The sequence below is a fragment of the Perna viridis genome, chromosome 5 (assembly GCF_037379345.1).
Source record: "Perna viridis isolate PV_CMFRI_1.1 ecotype Kerala chromosome 5, ASM3737934v1, whole genome shotgun sequence".
Classification (NCBI taxonomy): domain Eukaryota; kingdom Metazoa; phylum Mollusca; class Bivalvia; order Mytilida; family Mytilidae; genus Perna; species Perna viridis.
In genome coordinates, this window is record NC_142449.1 from 22,526,845 (window position 1) to 22,541,987 (window position 15,143).

At 31.5% G+C, this 15,143-nt stretch overlaps 1 protein-coding gene across 2 annotated transcripts in view; it reads left to right on the top strand.

Moving 5' to 3' along the window:
- The window catches only part of LOC148616533 (rotatin-like), a 49,950-nt gene extending 37,194 nt beyond the window's left edge, over positions 1 to 12,756 (top strand). For both annotated transcript variants that reach the window (XM_088583671.1, XM_088583672.1), the window contains 14 exons: positions 212 to 252; positions 1,779 to 1,839; positions 2,665 to 2,848; positions 3,137 to 3,357; positions 4,217 to 4,357; positions 5,121 to 5,297; positions 5,562 to 5,747; positions 6,165 to 6,337; positions 6,937 to 7,063; positions 7,459 to 7,658; positions 8,709 to 8,856; positions 9,677 to 9,799; positions 11,050 to 11,153; positions 12,224 to 12,756. In XM_088583671.1, coding sequence (XP_088439797.1) covers positions 212 to 252; positions 1,779 to 1,839; positions 2,665 to 2,848; positions 3,137 to 3,357; positions 4,217 to 4,357; positions 5,121 to 5,297; positions 5,562 to 5,747; positions 6,165 to 6,337; positions 6,937 to 7,063; positions 7,459 to 7,658; positions 8,709 to 8,856; positions 9,677 to 9,799; positions 11,050 to 11,153; positions 12,224 to 12,358 — 2,021 coding nt within the window. In that variant the 3' untranslated portion in view covers positions 12,359 to 12,756. The remainder of the gene's footprint in view (positions 1 to 211; positions 253 to 1,778; positions 1,840 to 2,664; positions 2,849 to 3,136; positions 3,358 to 4,216; positions 4,358 to 5,120; positions 5,298 to 5,561; positions 5,748 to 6,164; positions 6,338 to 6,936; positions 7,064 to 7,458; positions 7,659 to 8,708; positions 8,857 to 9,676; positions 9,800 to 11,049; positions 11,154 to 12,223) is intronic.
- Positions 12,757 to 15,143: the final 2,387 nt, after the last annotated feature.

The window sequence follows — 15,143 nt, forward strand, 5'->3', positions numbered from 1 at the left end:
AACCTAAAACCGGTCTAAATAAAAAAAATATTAAAAGCTATAAGAGCTTCAGTTTAGACACTTTATAGAGATATTGTCTTAATTTATTGATTTATTGTTCATTAACTGTAACTACAAAATGTTCACTTATTTTACATTTTGTATAAGAATTTTATATATATAAATATTTAGTAGTCTATTGCAGTTACTCTTTAAGTTGTATTATTTACAGGAAATATTTTATCAGACAGTCACCAACACAGTGGTGGACAGGTATGTTTGTTTACTACTATAACTTTTTCCATTGTACATATCTTTCTACATACATGTAATTGTATATATCATGGTAAAATATAAGTTTTTATATTTTAAAATATAAGTAAAAACTCCATTTCATCATTGTTTTACCATGGATTGGCTAATTATGTTGCATTGTTTTACCCTGAATGCTAGCAAGGGATTAAACAACAACATAAATGGCCAGCCTGTGGTAAAACAATGATAAAATGGAGTTTCCATGATTTACTGGTAATTGATTCTAATAGGATTAGTTTCTTCATATTTTTAAATAGACACAGCCTATGTGTTACATGAAATGTTGGTCATGTGTTAATCACTTTTTTACCATGGCTGTGATCTAAAGAGCTTTGAAACATGTCAGATTAGAAATCTTAAACCAAAGTTGGAATTTTGTTTGCAATTGTACATTGCACAACTGTCCAAATGAGAAAAAAACACATTTGGGTGACCTTTGAACTATTTAGTATAACTTGTTCTATAACATTCTGTTAGACTAAAGTATTTAATTTCCATGACTGGAATATTTGATTGCTTTACTTCAATGATCCTGCTACTTCTAGAACCAAATTTGTAAGAAAAATGCTTTTCAAGTCACTACCATCTGACATTTGATGTACAAAGTGTATGCTGTGATTTATGTAAATATTTACTAATGATTGCACTTTTTCTGTGGCAAAATATTTGTACATGTATTGATGACTTACAGCCTACATCTTGTAAATATAGTAAACCAAAATGCAAGGAAAATTCTAATGAGCCAACAACTAAACAATAAACCATTATTTTATGTTGTTCATAAAAGATTTGCAAATGTATACATCAGTTAGGCAAAGTTATTATTTCAAAAATCAATCAAGCTTAAAAAAAATTTAAAATGTTGTGAAGACTACTATACAGAAAGCCAAAATAATTTGGTGAGCCTTTATTTTTTTTTACTAATTTTCCAAGCAAGAAATATTTGTGAAAATAAATTGCTTCAAATATGCCCCTTAAATATGGAATACAATTTATGGTAAACAAAGTAGTCAGGAAACTAAATTGTAGTGAAAAAGAATTGATATCCTATCATCCTATAATGTGAACTTTAGTTTACACAAAAAAATAGTTGGTTTATAGTTTTCTTTGGACAATTTAAAAATGCCAAATTCAAATACATGACCAGAACCTGAAAACAGGAAACAAAGACAATCTACAGACACAATGTAATAAACAGAATAAACTAGATTACATATACAAAAACAAGAGGTAACACAAAGCTGAAGCACTAACAATATCCACTCCCTCAAAAAAAAAACAACAAAAAACAAAAACCAGGAAGTTTTAAATAGTTTTTCCATACTGTAGTAAATCAATATTAAAATGCTGGCAAAGAAATATTCTGTTTCTCTTATTTTAAATTGATAACGAAAATTTGACTTTTGTACATAGAAAATATGGAAAACAATGAAAATATAATAAGAAAGTATAATTTTTAATAAAATTCAATACATTTTTTTCAGTTTGGTGATAGGAGACATTTGACTATGTCTACTTTAAGCAGTAGTAGAACTCAGCAAAGTGGTAGGATAATGATTAATTCTGTTTGATCAGTGATGTCCTGTTTGACCCCCATTTTAAACTAAATTGTATAAAATTTGATTTTATGTTTTCAGTTTCCTGCATTCATATGCATTTCCTTGAAAATGGAAAAGTTGTGCACTCTTTTGTGATCTCAATATATTATACCCTACTCAATAAGTGGTTGGTATATTGGAATCACCTTGTCAGTCCACCTGTCATTATATCCCTCATAATTTTGTCATAAAAATCTTTGCTACCAATAGATAAATTTCAAATTTGTGGCTTTATATATATAAGGGTATGTTTTAAGTGATTTTGGTTGCTATCCGATATCAACTTCCTGTTTCATTAGACTTTCCCATTTTTCATTATATGGAATGATAGATCCAATTTTGTCACAATCATCCCAGCTCTCACATGAAAGATTGATTTCTAATTTAGTATGTGGCTTTAAATAGATACGGCATAGTTTACATTGTAAGTGAATTTGGACATTGTCCAATATCAACTTCCAGTACAAGTGGGTGTATACCTAGCATGACGATACATGCAACTCCTTGTTGCATTTCAAATCATAATTTCTACCTAGAGTTGTAAATAATGCTTCGGGGTATTTAGAACTGGAATGATGTGAAAGAATTAACTCGACTCCCAATGGATGTATAGTTTTATGATTTAGTATGGTGCTTTATATTGAATGGGAATACATAGTAAGAGATTTTGATTGCTGATTGTTTTTATTTTACTTCCATTGCTGTACGAGTGGGGCTTAACTTTGCTAGCACAACAGTGCATGCAACTGTTACCATGATTTGTCCATTATAGCTCATGTACAGCAAGGAGACAGTACAGCTAGTTCCATGGTCCAGGGAGATGTAGATTTCCCGACTATAGTGACTCCATCACTGATATCATCAGTCTGTCAGTTCCTAAAGAACATAGTTGTTCTGGCTCCACAAGATACATTCACCTGTTTAAAGAAAGATAATTTTATACAGATATTTACTAAGTAAGCATGTTATTTTGTTTTATTGATTAATTTAGTTAAGTTTACTTTTAGATGTCATATCTTGGAAAAATTGTAATCTATACTTTTTTGCATGCTTGTCCATTTCAGTTTTATTAACATTTTAATTGTCTGTTTAAGTTAGATGAACATTATGATTGGCCACAAGAGTTAGATTATCATCTTAATTATCCATCTCAGTTAGATGAACATTATGATTGGCCACATAAGTTAGATGATCATCTTAATTATCCATCTCAGTAAGATGAACATTATACTTTTACATTTCAGTTTGATTAACACTAATATGTTAGAAGCCTACATGAAGGAGATGGAAGAATACCCCTCTGACCAGTATGAACTGGTATTCTGTGACTTACTGGTGATGTATGGTAGTGTCCTTGACCTTCTTAGGTCATGTGTTATCTATGACACGCCTATCAGACAAGAATTGCTTAGTAACCACAACTTCCTGTTGGCTACTTTATCTCTACTGACGATAACATACTCAGGTACTATTACTTTACTACAGGTATCAATAAATCTCAAAACTGGTTCTGTCAAAATGTATGCAGTTTAACAGAAGAAAAGAGGCTTCAGTATTGTAGCTTCAAATTAAGAACATGTTCTAAATGGATTACTTCAATTGAATGAGAGCTGTCTATTTTTTTCATGTTTTTGCTTTGTGCACTTAATTCATTATAACAGGGCTAATATAAAGACTAGTATGGGGCACGTTTAACCCTATCACATACGTTATGTGCTTGTCCCAAGGCAGCAACTTGTAGACCAGTGGTTGTTATTTTGTATGTTTTTGTTATTGGTTTTACACTTTTCTATGAATTAGGTCTATTTTCATCCTTTATTATAAGTTTCACTTCATATATGTTGGGGCCTTGTACAGCTTGCTTTATGGTATGGGTTTTGCCTGTCATAGTAGACTATGTGATGACCTATACAAATTTAATCATTCATTGCTTGGCTTTTGATGGATGTCTGTCTATTAACAAACATACTATATCTCTGAAAAGATGAGGTGTAGATCCAAAACATTTTGCTAACTTTGTAAATGACCTAAAAGCTTTCAGTAAGTCACATTTATTATGACTGAGCCAACAAGAGTTGTATCTATTTCATGGGGAAAAATAGTAAAACAGTAAGTGAATTTCATGTGAAAAATATTTTCAACAATTTTTTTTAAATGCTTGTCATCAAGAAAGCTTTTTTCTGTCTTCAGATTTTCACTTTGTGACTGGTAGACAGAAAAGCAAGAAAAATAGTAACCTGCTTTTATGTGCATTTTACAGAATCTGCAAAAAATAGCTTCTGGAAAAAACAACATTTACTATAACTAATATTTACTTTTTTCAGGATCATCAGATGTTACAGGGGCATGCCATGAGTTGTGGATCTCTGTGTTTCAGTTCCTCTCCATTTTACTACAAGTTCAGGGAGCCTCTGCTTTAGAAGCTATTACGCAGGCTGTGCCAAATGTTTGGGATGCTTTGTCTGGTATATATTGAGGGATTTTTCAAGCATTTTAGAAGTTATTTTATGATGATTGTTTAGGATTTTGTGTGCATTTACTATCAAAACTCTTAAAAGACAGTCATGCAGCAGTTAAAACTTTTGTAGGCTTTCTCACTATGGCCTGTTAAAGTTTAAGTAGCAGTCTTTATAAATATCAGGCATAATTCATGCATGTCAAAAACCTACCAAATACACTTTTATTTCTCAATCAGAAACAGTCTCAGACCACATGACCAGTTTTATTTTCGTCTGAATATAGCTGAAATATTGCTGCTTGGACATTAAATCCCAACAAACAAACAAACAAACTTATTTTGTCATTCAGTTGCTTCTCTTTTGAGATATAAATCATTTAGATTGTTGTAGTAATCCCTCTTGATTTATGTTTTAGATGAATATGTTTTTCTCAAAATGCAGATTTGAATACAGAAAGGAATATCAATACAGAAAAATATAGCCTATGTTGACTGAGAAAGCATTATTTGTTTGTTGGGTTTTCTGCACACTGAATTACCTCTACCATTAACAGTGTTAGAATTTTACCTGGATTGGTATTTAAATTGATTAGTGGGTTTTTCAGTATATTGGTAGATACATTTGTACATCAGTTATTGAATATATTATTCATAGGTCATTGATGCAGCTAGGTTAAATTAAAAAATAGTCCTTGAAATTACATCTTCTAGGAAGAAATAGAAACTTTTTGTGTTTCTTATGTTATAAACCAAATATTTACTTTTTAAAGAAAACATTCAGAAAATATTAGATGCAAGAATGGAGTTCACTAGGGATTTGTACATCTCGTGTCTGCAGTACCTTTCTGTACTCTTTGCTGAAGAGGGGAAATTACAAGGGAGACAACCAGAATTATTCAAGACAACACTTACAATCACCCAGCTGTTGAACAACAAAACTTCCACAGGTATTTTTTAAACCCAAACAAATTGACAAATGAAATGAAATCCCACTGTGATTTCTCAGATAAACAGAGCATCAAATCTCCCCCTAGTGGGCTCACTGTGATATTTTGTGTCTCGACTTCAAAATTGCTGTTCTTTTGTACACCCTGATATATTTTATAATATGTGGTAAGAATTTGTTTAGTTCTGAAAATGACACAAACCACATATTTGATACCTTCTTTTTGTATCTACCTCTTTTAAAACTTATATAACTTTTACTGTAGATTCTGAGGACAAAGATGAGGTTAATATAACAACAGGTTGCCGCCTATGTAAAGCACTAACTAAAAGCTTTGACTACTCTATACTGAAGTCTACAGATTATAAGAGTCCAGACAGGTTACATGCAGCTACTGCCCTCAGAAATCTCCTCGCTGTATGTGATACTGCTAAACAAACTGCTCTAGACAGTAAGTACTACATCTGTTGACCCTGATCAGTAGACTTGATAAAAGTTTGGATAATGTTATGAAATAAAAGAAATTTTAAATTTAATTTGGATTAATTTCTGACTGAAAGTTTGATCACTTCTCTGTGCTCTATTTTTGAGGTAAGGAGAAGTTTATACCTGTGTACAAGCTTGAAGTAAAATGCACATTGTTTAACTTTGCAAATTGTCTAGAAACTATACAATCCTAGAAAGTAAGAGATGTAAACAAACCTGCTACCAAGTCAGTTGACAAATTAGAGAACATTTTTGATTGAACTAAAATGAAAAACTAAGTTCTATTCAGTTTTGAAGAAAAAAAGAAGATGTAGACTCCATTTATCTGCAATAAAGTAAACAAATTTAAACATTGCATCACACTGGCATTTTTCTTTTTCAGTGGGTTTGGTTGAAAATATTATTGAACACGTAAAACAGACACTTGGTAAACTGAACTTAGATTCACTAAAGATCAACAAGAACAACAAGAAGAAGGAGGAATCTCATATACAAGAACTTGTGCTGACCTTTGATCTTTTACGCAACTTCATCTTTCAAAGCTTAGATGCAAAGGTATTATCTGATTTTTTCTTTTATGCATTTTAGTATGACTAGGAGTATATTAAAAACAATTAAAAAGGGAGTTCCAAGCTAATATTTGCTCTTTTTTTCCCAAATTTTGCACTAAGTTTACAATTCTAAAAAAAATGGGTCCAACCCCTGGACTCTTATCCTCACCTTGATCTACCTTTGTATAATCTAATTAAAATCAGCTGTTATGATATGATACATTGCCTTACACTCCCTGATGATGTTAGAGATCATAAGGCAATGTAGCCTATTATAACTGCTGATTTTAATCAGAATTGTCTGAGCTGCAGTATTAATTTTTTTAAGTGTTTTGACAGAAAAAGTTCATGAACCATTTTTTTCATGTTCAGATGCCAAAAAAACTACTACCTATGGTGAATTTCATTTTCTGTACCTTTTGTACTATAAAAATAATTTCACTCATAATAAAAATTCTGTTTATAGGCCAAAAAGAAAATCATAAAATCATAAATCATACTTTATGAAAGGTCAGCTATAAGCACTAGTACACATTATTCTGATTAACCCTTGCTTGGCAGGTTAATTTTCTGTTTAAACTGATATCTTCATGTCTTTTTCAGATGGCTTGTTTTTACAGTGGACTACACAATATAATTCACAAACTCTGGTCCTGGTGCCTGTTAGATCCAAGCCTGTTATCTTCAGCGCTATCTCTACTTACTACTTACGTGGCCAAGTGTCCAACAGGTGGGTATGATCGATATTAAGCTATTGTTGATATAAACAATGTCTAATTTTTGCTAAAAATCTGTTTAGAAAATTTTTTCTTTGCTGAACGATTAACAGTTACTTTACTTTGGCCATTCAAGATGCAAAACGATGAGGTTTTGAAACTATGACCTTGAAGATATTTTTGGCCATTTAAAAAGTTGACTCATTTATGGTATAATTTAGAATTTGTATACAATAGGTAGGGCAAGAATCAAGCTTTTTTCACTTCAAAACAATAAGATTTTTCTAAACATAAATTTAAAAAGAAAACCTTTCACTTTTAAGAAAAGATGAATTCTTGTTTTTATGGTAAAATGCTTATATATATTATACAGTAACCACTCTTATCTATCAACCATGTTTTCTTTCAGCCACAAGTTCATTGGCCTACTCCAGTCCATCCTTGACAATAGCAGTCCAGCCTTCAAAGACACAGCAGCTGAGTACAAATTCTTTGGTTCACTGTCTCATCAAATTAACATCTAGGGACAACCTGTCCCATGTTAAGATGGTATTCTCTCTACTGGCTACACTTACATTGTCTTCTGAGTGTAGAAATATCATGTTTAAGGTGAGATCTTTGACTTGATGCTGATATTTATACTTATTGCTTGATGTATAATCAGTAGTTACTGCCTTGTATTTAGTTTACATTATTAAGTAGAGCAACTTTCACTGTTTAGCTTTGATTTTTATCTTTTGTTGTTAAAAATGTGCTACTATAGACAGCACTGTAGGGTGACAACTTTGCAAAGTAAGGTTTTTTGGTGGTGTAATAATTATACCCCCACCTGCCTGTCTGTCTGTCTGTCAGTCTGTCTGTCTATCTGTTTGTCCACATTTGTGTAAGCATAACTCCTCCTTAACCACATGAGGGATTTTGATGTAATTTTGTAGGAAGGTTGGGTATCATATGTAGATGTGCACGAAGGGATATATTACTGTTGGAGGACTCGTTAGGGAGATAATCCAAATTATGGGTTTTACATGGTAAAATCTTGTAAGCATAACTCCTCCTAAACCCCTCAGGGGATTTTTATGAAATTCTATAGGAAGGTTATGTATTATATGAAGATTTGCATGAAGGAATATAATTACTGTTGGATGATTCCAAAATTAGATAATCCAACAAGTGTTTTACATTTAAATTCATTTGAAGCAGGGGGTTTTCTCATAATGAGCTTGCTCACAGTATTTCTAGTTTTCACTATTTACAAGGTAAACAAGAAACTGCAAATTTTGTTTGGGCAAAAATCTTTAATTTATTGTCATACTATGAAATACATTGCCCTTTTAAAACTGTAAAAAGATAATACATGTGTAAATGCAAATATTGTCAGAAGCCAAATCCTCCTCAAGTGGCAATAACAATAGTTATATAATACATGTACGTTTACCAGTGCTTGGTTTGGCAGAATTATCTTCAACCTTTCTGTCATTTTTTCAGTCATATTTGACAAAGTAATGCTAGAACACACATACTGATGTACTATGTACTCAAACAAATGAAATGATAGACACACACATATAAGTTAAATGAATATTAGTTTCAAAGCATTGTTATAAACATATGTTTTATGTTGTATAGAATTGAAGCTAATTTTGATTAACTTACTGTCAGGGTAATTTCTTGGGAGAGTTTGCGGAGTTAAACCCTAGAAAAACAAAGAAAACAAAACGTCAGCAGGTGTTAGAAGTAAGCTGGTTGGAATTGTTATTTAATCTCTCATTCTCTGTTGAGGGACAACAGATGATTTTTAAAATCAAAGGTAAACTTTAGTTATAAATAGTATTGTATGACATAATACAACATAGTCAACAAAAAATTTCTGAATATTGAAGTATAGAATTTCAGAAAAACATGAGTTTTACATGCAACCAAAGACATATTAGTTTTTAAGCGTCAGGCAGAAATTGGGAAATTAAGAAAATTTGAATTTTGACTTAAGATTGACTTGGTTTTTTTTTTTCAATTCATTTTCACTAAATCAGTATAGAATACTTATTATGAGATGCTTTCCACAGTTTATTTTTAACTACCTTGCCTACTTTGAAAGAGGGTCTAGCAGCCACTTGTCTTTGTTCATCACGCTTAGTGTAATCTGTAATTCAAAGAATATTGAACCAATCTTACTCAAACTAGGCACAGTGTTTATATTCATAATGAAGATGTGCATCTCATATAATGGATAAATTTGAAAATTTTTATTTTTTAATTTTCCTTTTGAAATTATCATCTTTTTCACTAGTATATGATAATTACACATTAAGTATATACTTCAGGTTATATGTAAACCACACTATAGTTTTTTAACTTGATTTATGTTTTTGCATTGAACAAAGATATGTTATGTGCTAGTATATGATGGTGATGCTGACATGTCTTGTTTACCATTTGATATATTAATGCTTGTCATGTTACATTTTTTGAATGTTTTGTTTTCATATTGATGTCAGAATTTTTTGCTTTCTCATCCAAAAAATATAAAATGAAGGAAAATATATGGCAACAAGATGGAGGGGCAAAATTTATAGTTATTTGGATTGTTAAATTTTACATGACTCATCAATAGAAAATTTTTTCTTCAGAATCAGTGGATCTATTGTTAGATTTTATGGAGTGCAGCCAGGGGAGACCATCAGAACTTTCTCTGTTAATTATAAGGAATCTTTGTTTTCATGCCAGTAATAAACCTAAACTATTAGCTAATGGTAAGTAATGTATTTTTACATTAATGACTTGGAATTAGTATTAAAGAGTTTTGAGTTCTGGTTCTTCAAGTCATCTAATACAAATTACTTTAAGGCCATAATAAAAAAAAAATCCTATATCCTTATCCAACTTTCTTGAAAAATTAAGGTGGGTGAACAAATTTTATTTTCCATTTTCCTACAGTATCTGTCCTTTGTGCTGGAAACCTAGTGTTGTTGTTATCATCATCTACTTGTGCTTGGTGATCTATTTTACCAGCACAAATGTAGAGAAACAGCTGTATCAAAGTAAGTGTGTCTTTACTGCTACACCTGTATCAATTTGAAACCATTTTTCTATGAAATAGCAGCGAAAACAATGTTTTACATTCCAGAAGTTACTAAGTACCAATTATTATAAACCGGGTCCGGACAAGACATGAAATATTTCTGGAAACTTGAAAAGAAAAAAAATTAGGCGGGCCATGATAAAAATCTAGGAATTTTTTTAGTATGGTCTAAACCACCTTATTTTATACAATATTATTGCACAAGCAATTTGCTATGGGAATACGGTTGTGAATAGCAAGTGGCCTATACGAATCAAGGACGTCCTCAATATACCCTTGCTTACATATTAATTTTTTCAAATACACATGAAATATTTCAGAATATGGTATGATGGAAGGTAATGATGATCAATATGTATAACTCTAATTAAAAAAGCATGGATTAATTTACTTTTCAAATTATTTTATATAAACAAACATAATAATAGATTTACTCCAATCTATTGATGAATGAAATGAAAGTGTTCACTGAAGACATGTTTCGGCAATGAATACATAATGTTTCGATATTTCAATATTTAGATTAGTTTTGTATTCTTTTCTTTGATAGTAATTTTAGATATAAATTTGCCAGATGCATGAAATTAAGCTTCTATAGAAAGTTATTTTAACTTTTTCCAAAAAAAAAAATTATGGCATAGATTGAAAATCTTTGAAAACCATATAATTTTATAGTTATCATCAAAATGCATTTGATGATCAAATTACTTTTTATTATGTTGTTTGTTGTCATTGACAAAAATTTTATCTACAAAAACTTCTATCTTTTATGTGAATGATTTGACAAAACTCTTCAAACAAAATTACAGTTTATGGAAAAGTGCTCTAATCATTTCAAAACTTATTCAAAATTCATTTTAATTAACATAGGAAGAAATGATAATGTAAGGTTTTATATATTGAAACTGTTTTTGTTTGTAGATAAGCTTTTACCAGAGATAATGAAGTTTGTAGACTGTGGAGTGGACCCATTACAGAAATTTGCCATTTCAGCTCTATGGGTTTTAGTTTACAACAACCAAAAGGTGTGGTATTTCTTTATCATAGCATTTAGAAAAAATATACGAATAAACACACACACACTCAAAAGAAAAGCAAAACAGAGAACACAAAAAGATGTTTTTATGTAACAAGTTTTCTCTCTTGTATTATTTGAGAAGAATCTTAACATTTCCTATCATGAACATCATATTAATCTTAGATTCAGTACTCATACTGAAAGATGAAAAAAAAAACAAAAACATACAGACATAAAATTTGAGTATCTGAGTTACCTCAAACTTCAGGGTTGGACAAAAATGCATTGATAAAAAGACTGTGAAAGTTCTCAACATCAGTTTTAAGGTTAATTGTAGCTGTCATTCAGGAATTCAAAAGTATGTTTTCACAGCTAAAGTCAAGGAAGAACCTGCTGTGGCCATATATTACTTTAGTACCTTGTACTCTTCTAGCAAATAAGCCATGAGAACAAGTTTTTGTTGCCAAAAATATAAAGTCATCGCTTTAAGAGTACATGTGTATTACAGTCAGCTAGTCAAACTCATTGATCATTATGGTGTAGCCATCTCCACCTCAGAATAGATTTGTTCACAATGTCATAGTTTTCCATTTTTGTTTTAACCTTAATTTGAATTCACATGAGCAACTGGCAGAGTGTTTCTAGAGAAGCAGCAGAGGCTTACCCTATCAGTATACCTTGTCCTTACTCACAGGTTGCTCATTTATTCCTTAGTTTCTGTGTATGTTCTTTTAATTCATTTGCGTTTTTATTTTTTTTTGTCTGTTTTCTTGGTCTCGTTTTTGTCCAAGGGACTATGAATACTGTGAAAATACATTAGTCATTGGTATCAATTTTAGTTGTTTATGAAATTTTTTTTTTATTTCAAGGATTTCATGAGACCACTATAGTTAAAACTTATAAATTCATGGTTTGACTGAACTACGAGAACCACAAAAAATGGTACCCCAAAAACAATAGTTCTCTTACAATATCATGTTCCTCATTATTATCATGGTCTCCTTTATTTTACTTTTAAAACCATCAAAATCGTACTTAGAAAACTGCTAATGTTGTCTCTTTTCTACTTTATTGTAGGCCAAAGTAGTAATGAAAAATGCTAATATTTTACCCAAACTACAAGATACATTGAACAATATGGACAATAGACAAGCCGTACCAGAGAAATGCCTAAAAGATTTACAATGTGTTATACAGGCTGTGTCAGAATGATTCAGATTGTATTTATAGAAAATAGTTGATTCTATGTAGATCTGCATTTTAGGGTATTGATTTTTATGTCCTTGATGAAGCTCATTTGAACTTTTTTCCCCTTGTGGAATTTAATTCATGAATCGCCTTTGAATCTCTAAAGTGTCATTGGCAAAAAATCCATTATATTCCAAATCATCTTAGCCACAAAAAGATATGAAATAGTACCTAGCTTACTGTAGTATGTTATGATGGTTGACTGATTTCTAATTAGGTCTGCAGTGTAGTGCTGATATCCGTCCATTTTATATAATATACTTTGTAACGTATATACTGATGGAATATTTGTTGATATATATTTTTAGCTATTTATTGTGTAACTTGAAAACAAAGCTAATAAATAATTGGTTATGAAATAATCTTTGTGGTCTTATAATCTAATTGTAGAATTCCTTCTCAATTGTCCAGTAAACTACCTAAGGCAATCCATCTGGCAATTGTCATTAAATCATGGGAAGACCAACTCTATTCCTTGAACCTCAATATTAAATGTGATGTTATAGTACATTTAATATGCTGCTATTCAGCAAACAAAGTTATGAGGGTTAATAGTCACCCTCCTGTCTGACTGTCCATCAGTTCATGTGTATGAAGGAAGATAGCCTGCAAATTGAGATAATCCAACTCCAGGGTTTTTTTTTGTAGGAGATTGCTCACAATGTTAGAACAGCAGATGAAAGGTCCAAGTTTTCAACTCACCTGGCCAAAGGCCATATGAGCTATTGCCATCACTTGGTGTCTGCCATCGTCGTCCGTCATTGTTGTTAACAATTGTACAAAACTCTTCTCCTCTGAAACTACTTGACTGATTAGAACCAAACTTGGTATAAATGTTCCTTGGGGTATCCTGCATAGAACTGATTTGGGGATTTTTAATTTGTTGAAAAACATGGCCGCTGTTACTAAAAATAGAACATAGGGGTCAGACTGTAGTCTTTCAAATATATCTCCAAAACCGTTAGGTTTAGCTAAATTTTGACTGGGGTAAAAGTGTTCAGCATGATGAGATCTATCTCTGAAGAAGTTTTGGTTTTAATCCGTTAAGCCATGTTGGATTTATTGTCCTTTACAACAATTTTTGCTATTTTTAATATTATTTCTTTCAAAAATCTTCTCCTCTGACACTACTTGACCAATTGAAACCAAATTTGGCATGAATGTTTCTTGGAGTATCCTGCATAGAATTAATGTGGGGATTTTTGATTCGCTGAAAAACATGGCCACCATTACTAAAAATAGAACATAGGGGTCAGACAGTAGTTTTTCACATATATCTCCAAAACTGTTTAGCTAAATTCTGACATGGAGTAAAAGTGTTCAGCATGATGAGATCTATCAAATTTTGGTTTTAATCTGTTAAGCATGTTGGAGTTATTGCCCTTTTTCAACGATTTTTGCTATTTTTAATATTATTTCTTTCAAAAATCTTCTCCTCTGACACTACTTGACCAATTGAAACCAAATTTAGTATGAATGTTCCTTGTGATATCCTGCATAGAACTGTCATGGGGATTTTTGATTTGTCGAAAAACATGGCCCCCATTACTGAAAATAGAACATAAGGGTCAGACAGTAGTTATTCGCATATATCTCAAAACTGTTAGGTTTAGCCAAACTCTTTCAATTGTTGAAATGATCCTTATTATAAGGCCTTCAAAGGTCTTCAAGGATCAAAGTTGTCAGGCGACTCCTTGTAAGAGTTATTGCCCTTGAAAGATGAATTTTTTTTTTTTTTACAGTTTTTAGCCATTATCTTGAAACCTATAATAGATAGAGAGAAACTTTCAATTGCTGAAATGATCCAATTGATAAGTCCTACCAAAGTCTTCTTGAGTCAAAATTGTTGGATATCTCCTTGTTAAATTTATTACCCTTGAAAGACAAACTTCAACCAGGTGAGCAATTCAGGCTCCTGGGAGCCTCTCGTTTAATTACACATGAATACTGAAAACATAAAAATTTTTGTAGTTGCTAATTTACATGGATATTTCGTGGATTTTGACATAGACATGTTCGCAGGTATCAATTTTCGCAGTTGCAAAAACTTATATTAGCGCAATACAGTGTTGAAAATCAATTTCACTGGTACCATTTTTGCTCTTTTCTGTCCACCGTGAAAATTAATATGTTTACAGTATTACATCAATTTCACTGGTACCATTTTTGCTCTTTTCTGTCCACTGTGAAAATTAATATGTTTACAGTATTACATTATTAGAATGTTAGTGCTAACATTCAAAATTTGGCAAAATTTATGTGTTTTTTTTCTCAGTCAAGATTTGGTAATGAAGTCCTTGAAATTGATGACATCACACAGGGTTTGACACTAACTTCATTTGTTTGGTGGTCAACAGGACTACTTCGGAGGTAAAACAGGTAGTCTGCAGACAGGAATGAAGGTTCTGGTCTTAAATCTTATGAGAAATAAGGCAAAATTTAGATAGCCCATTAGACTACCATGAACATTTTTAGGTAGTCCTCTCCAAAATTAGGGTGGCACAGGACTACTGTTTGTGTCAATCCCGGCATCACAAACAGTTAAGAATTTTCAAGTTTTGTGGTGCTGGGGTCGGGTTTCATTTGTTGTTTTCTTGAACTGAATAAACCACAAATTTGAATTCAAAATGGAAGAACAGGGATGGCTGATACCGGTAGATATCAAAATTCCATAAATCAAAAGAAATGTCAAGGAATCACAATAACCCAAAGAAAGAACCTTCACCATACCTTTGTCAAATAAGCATGA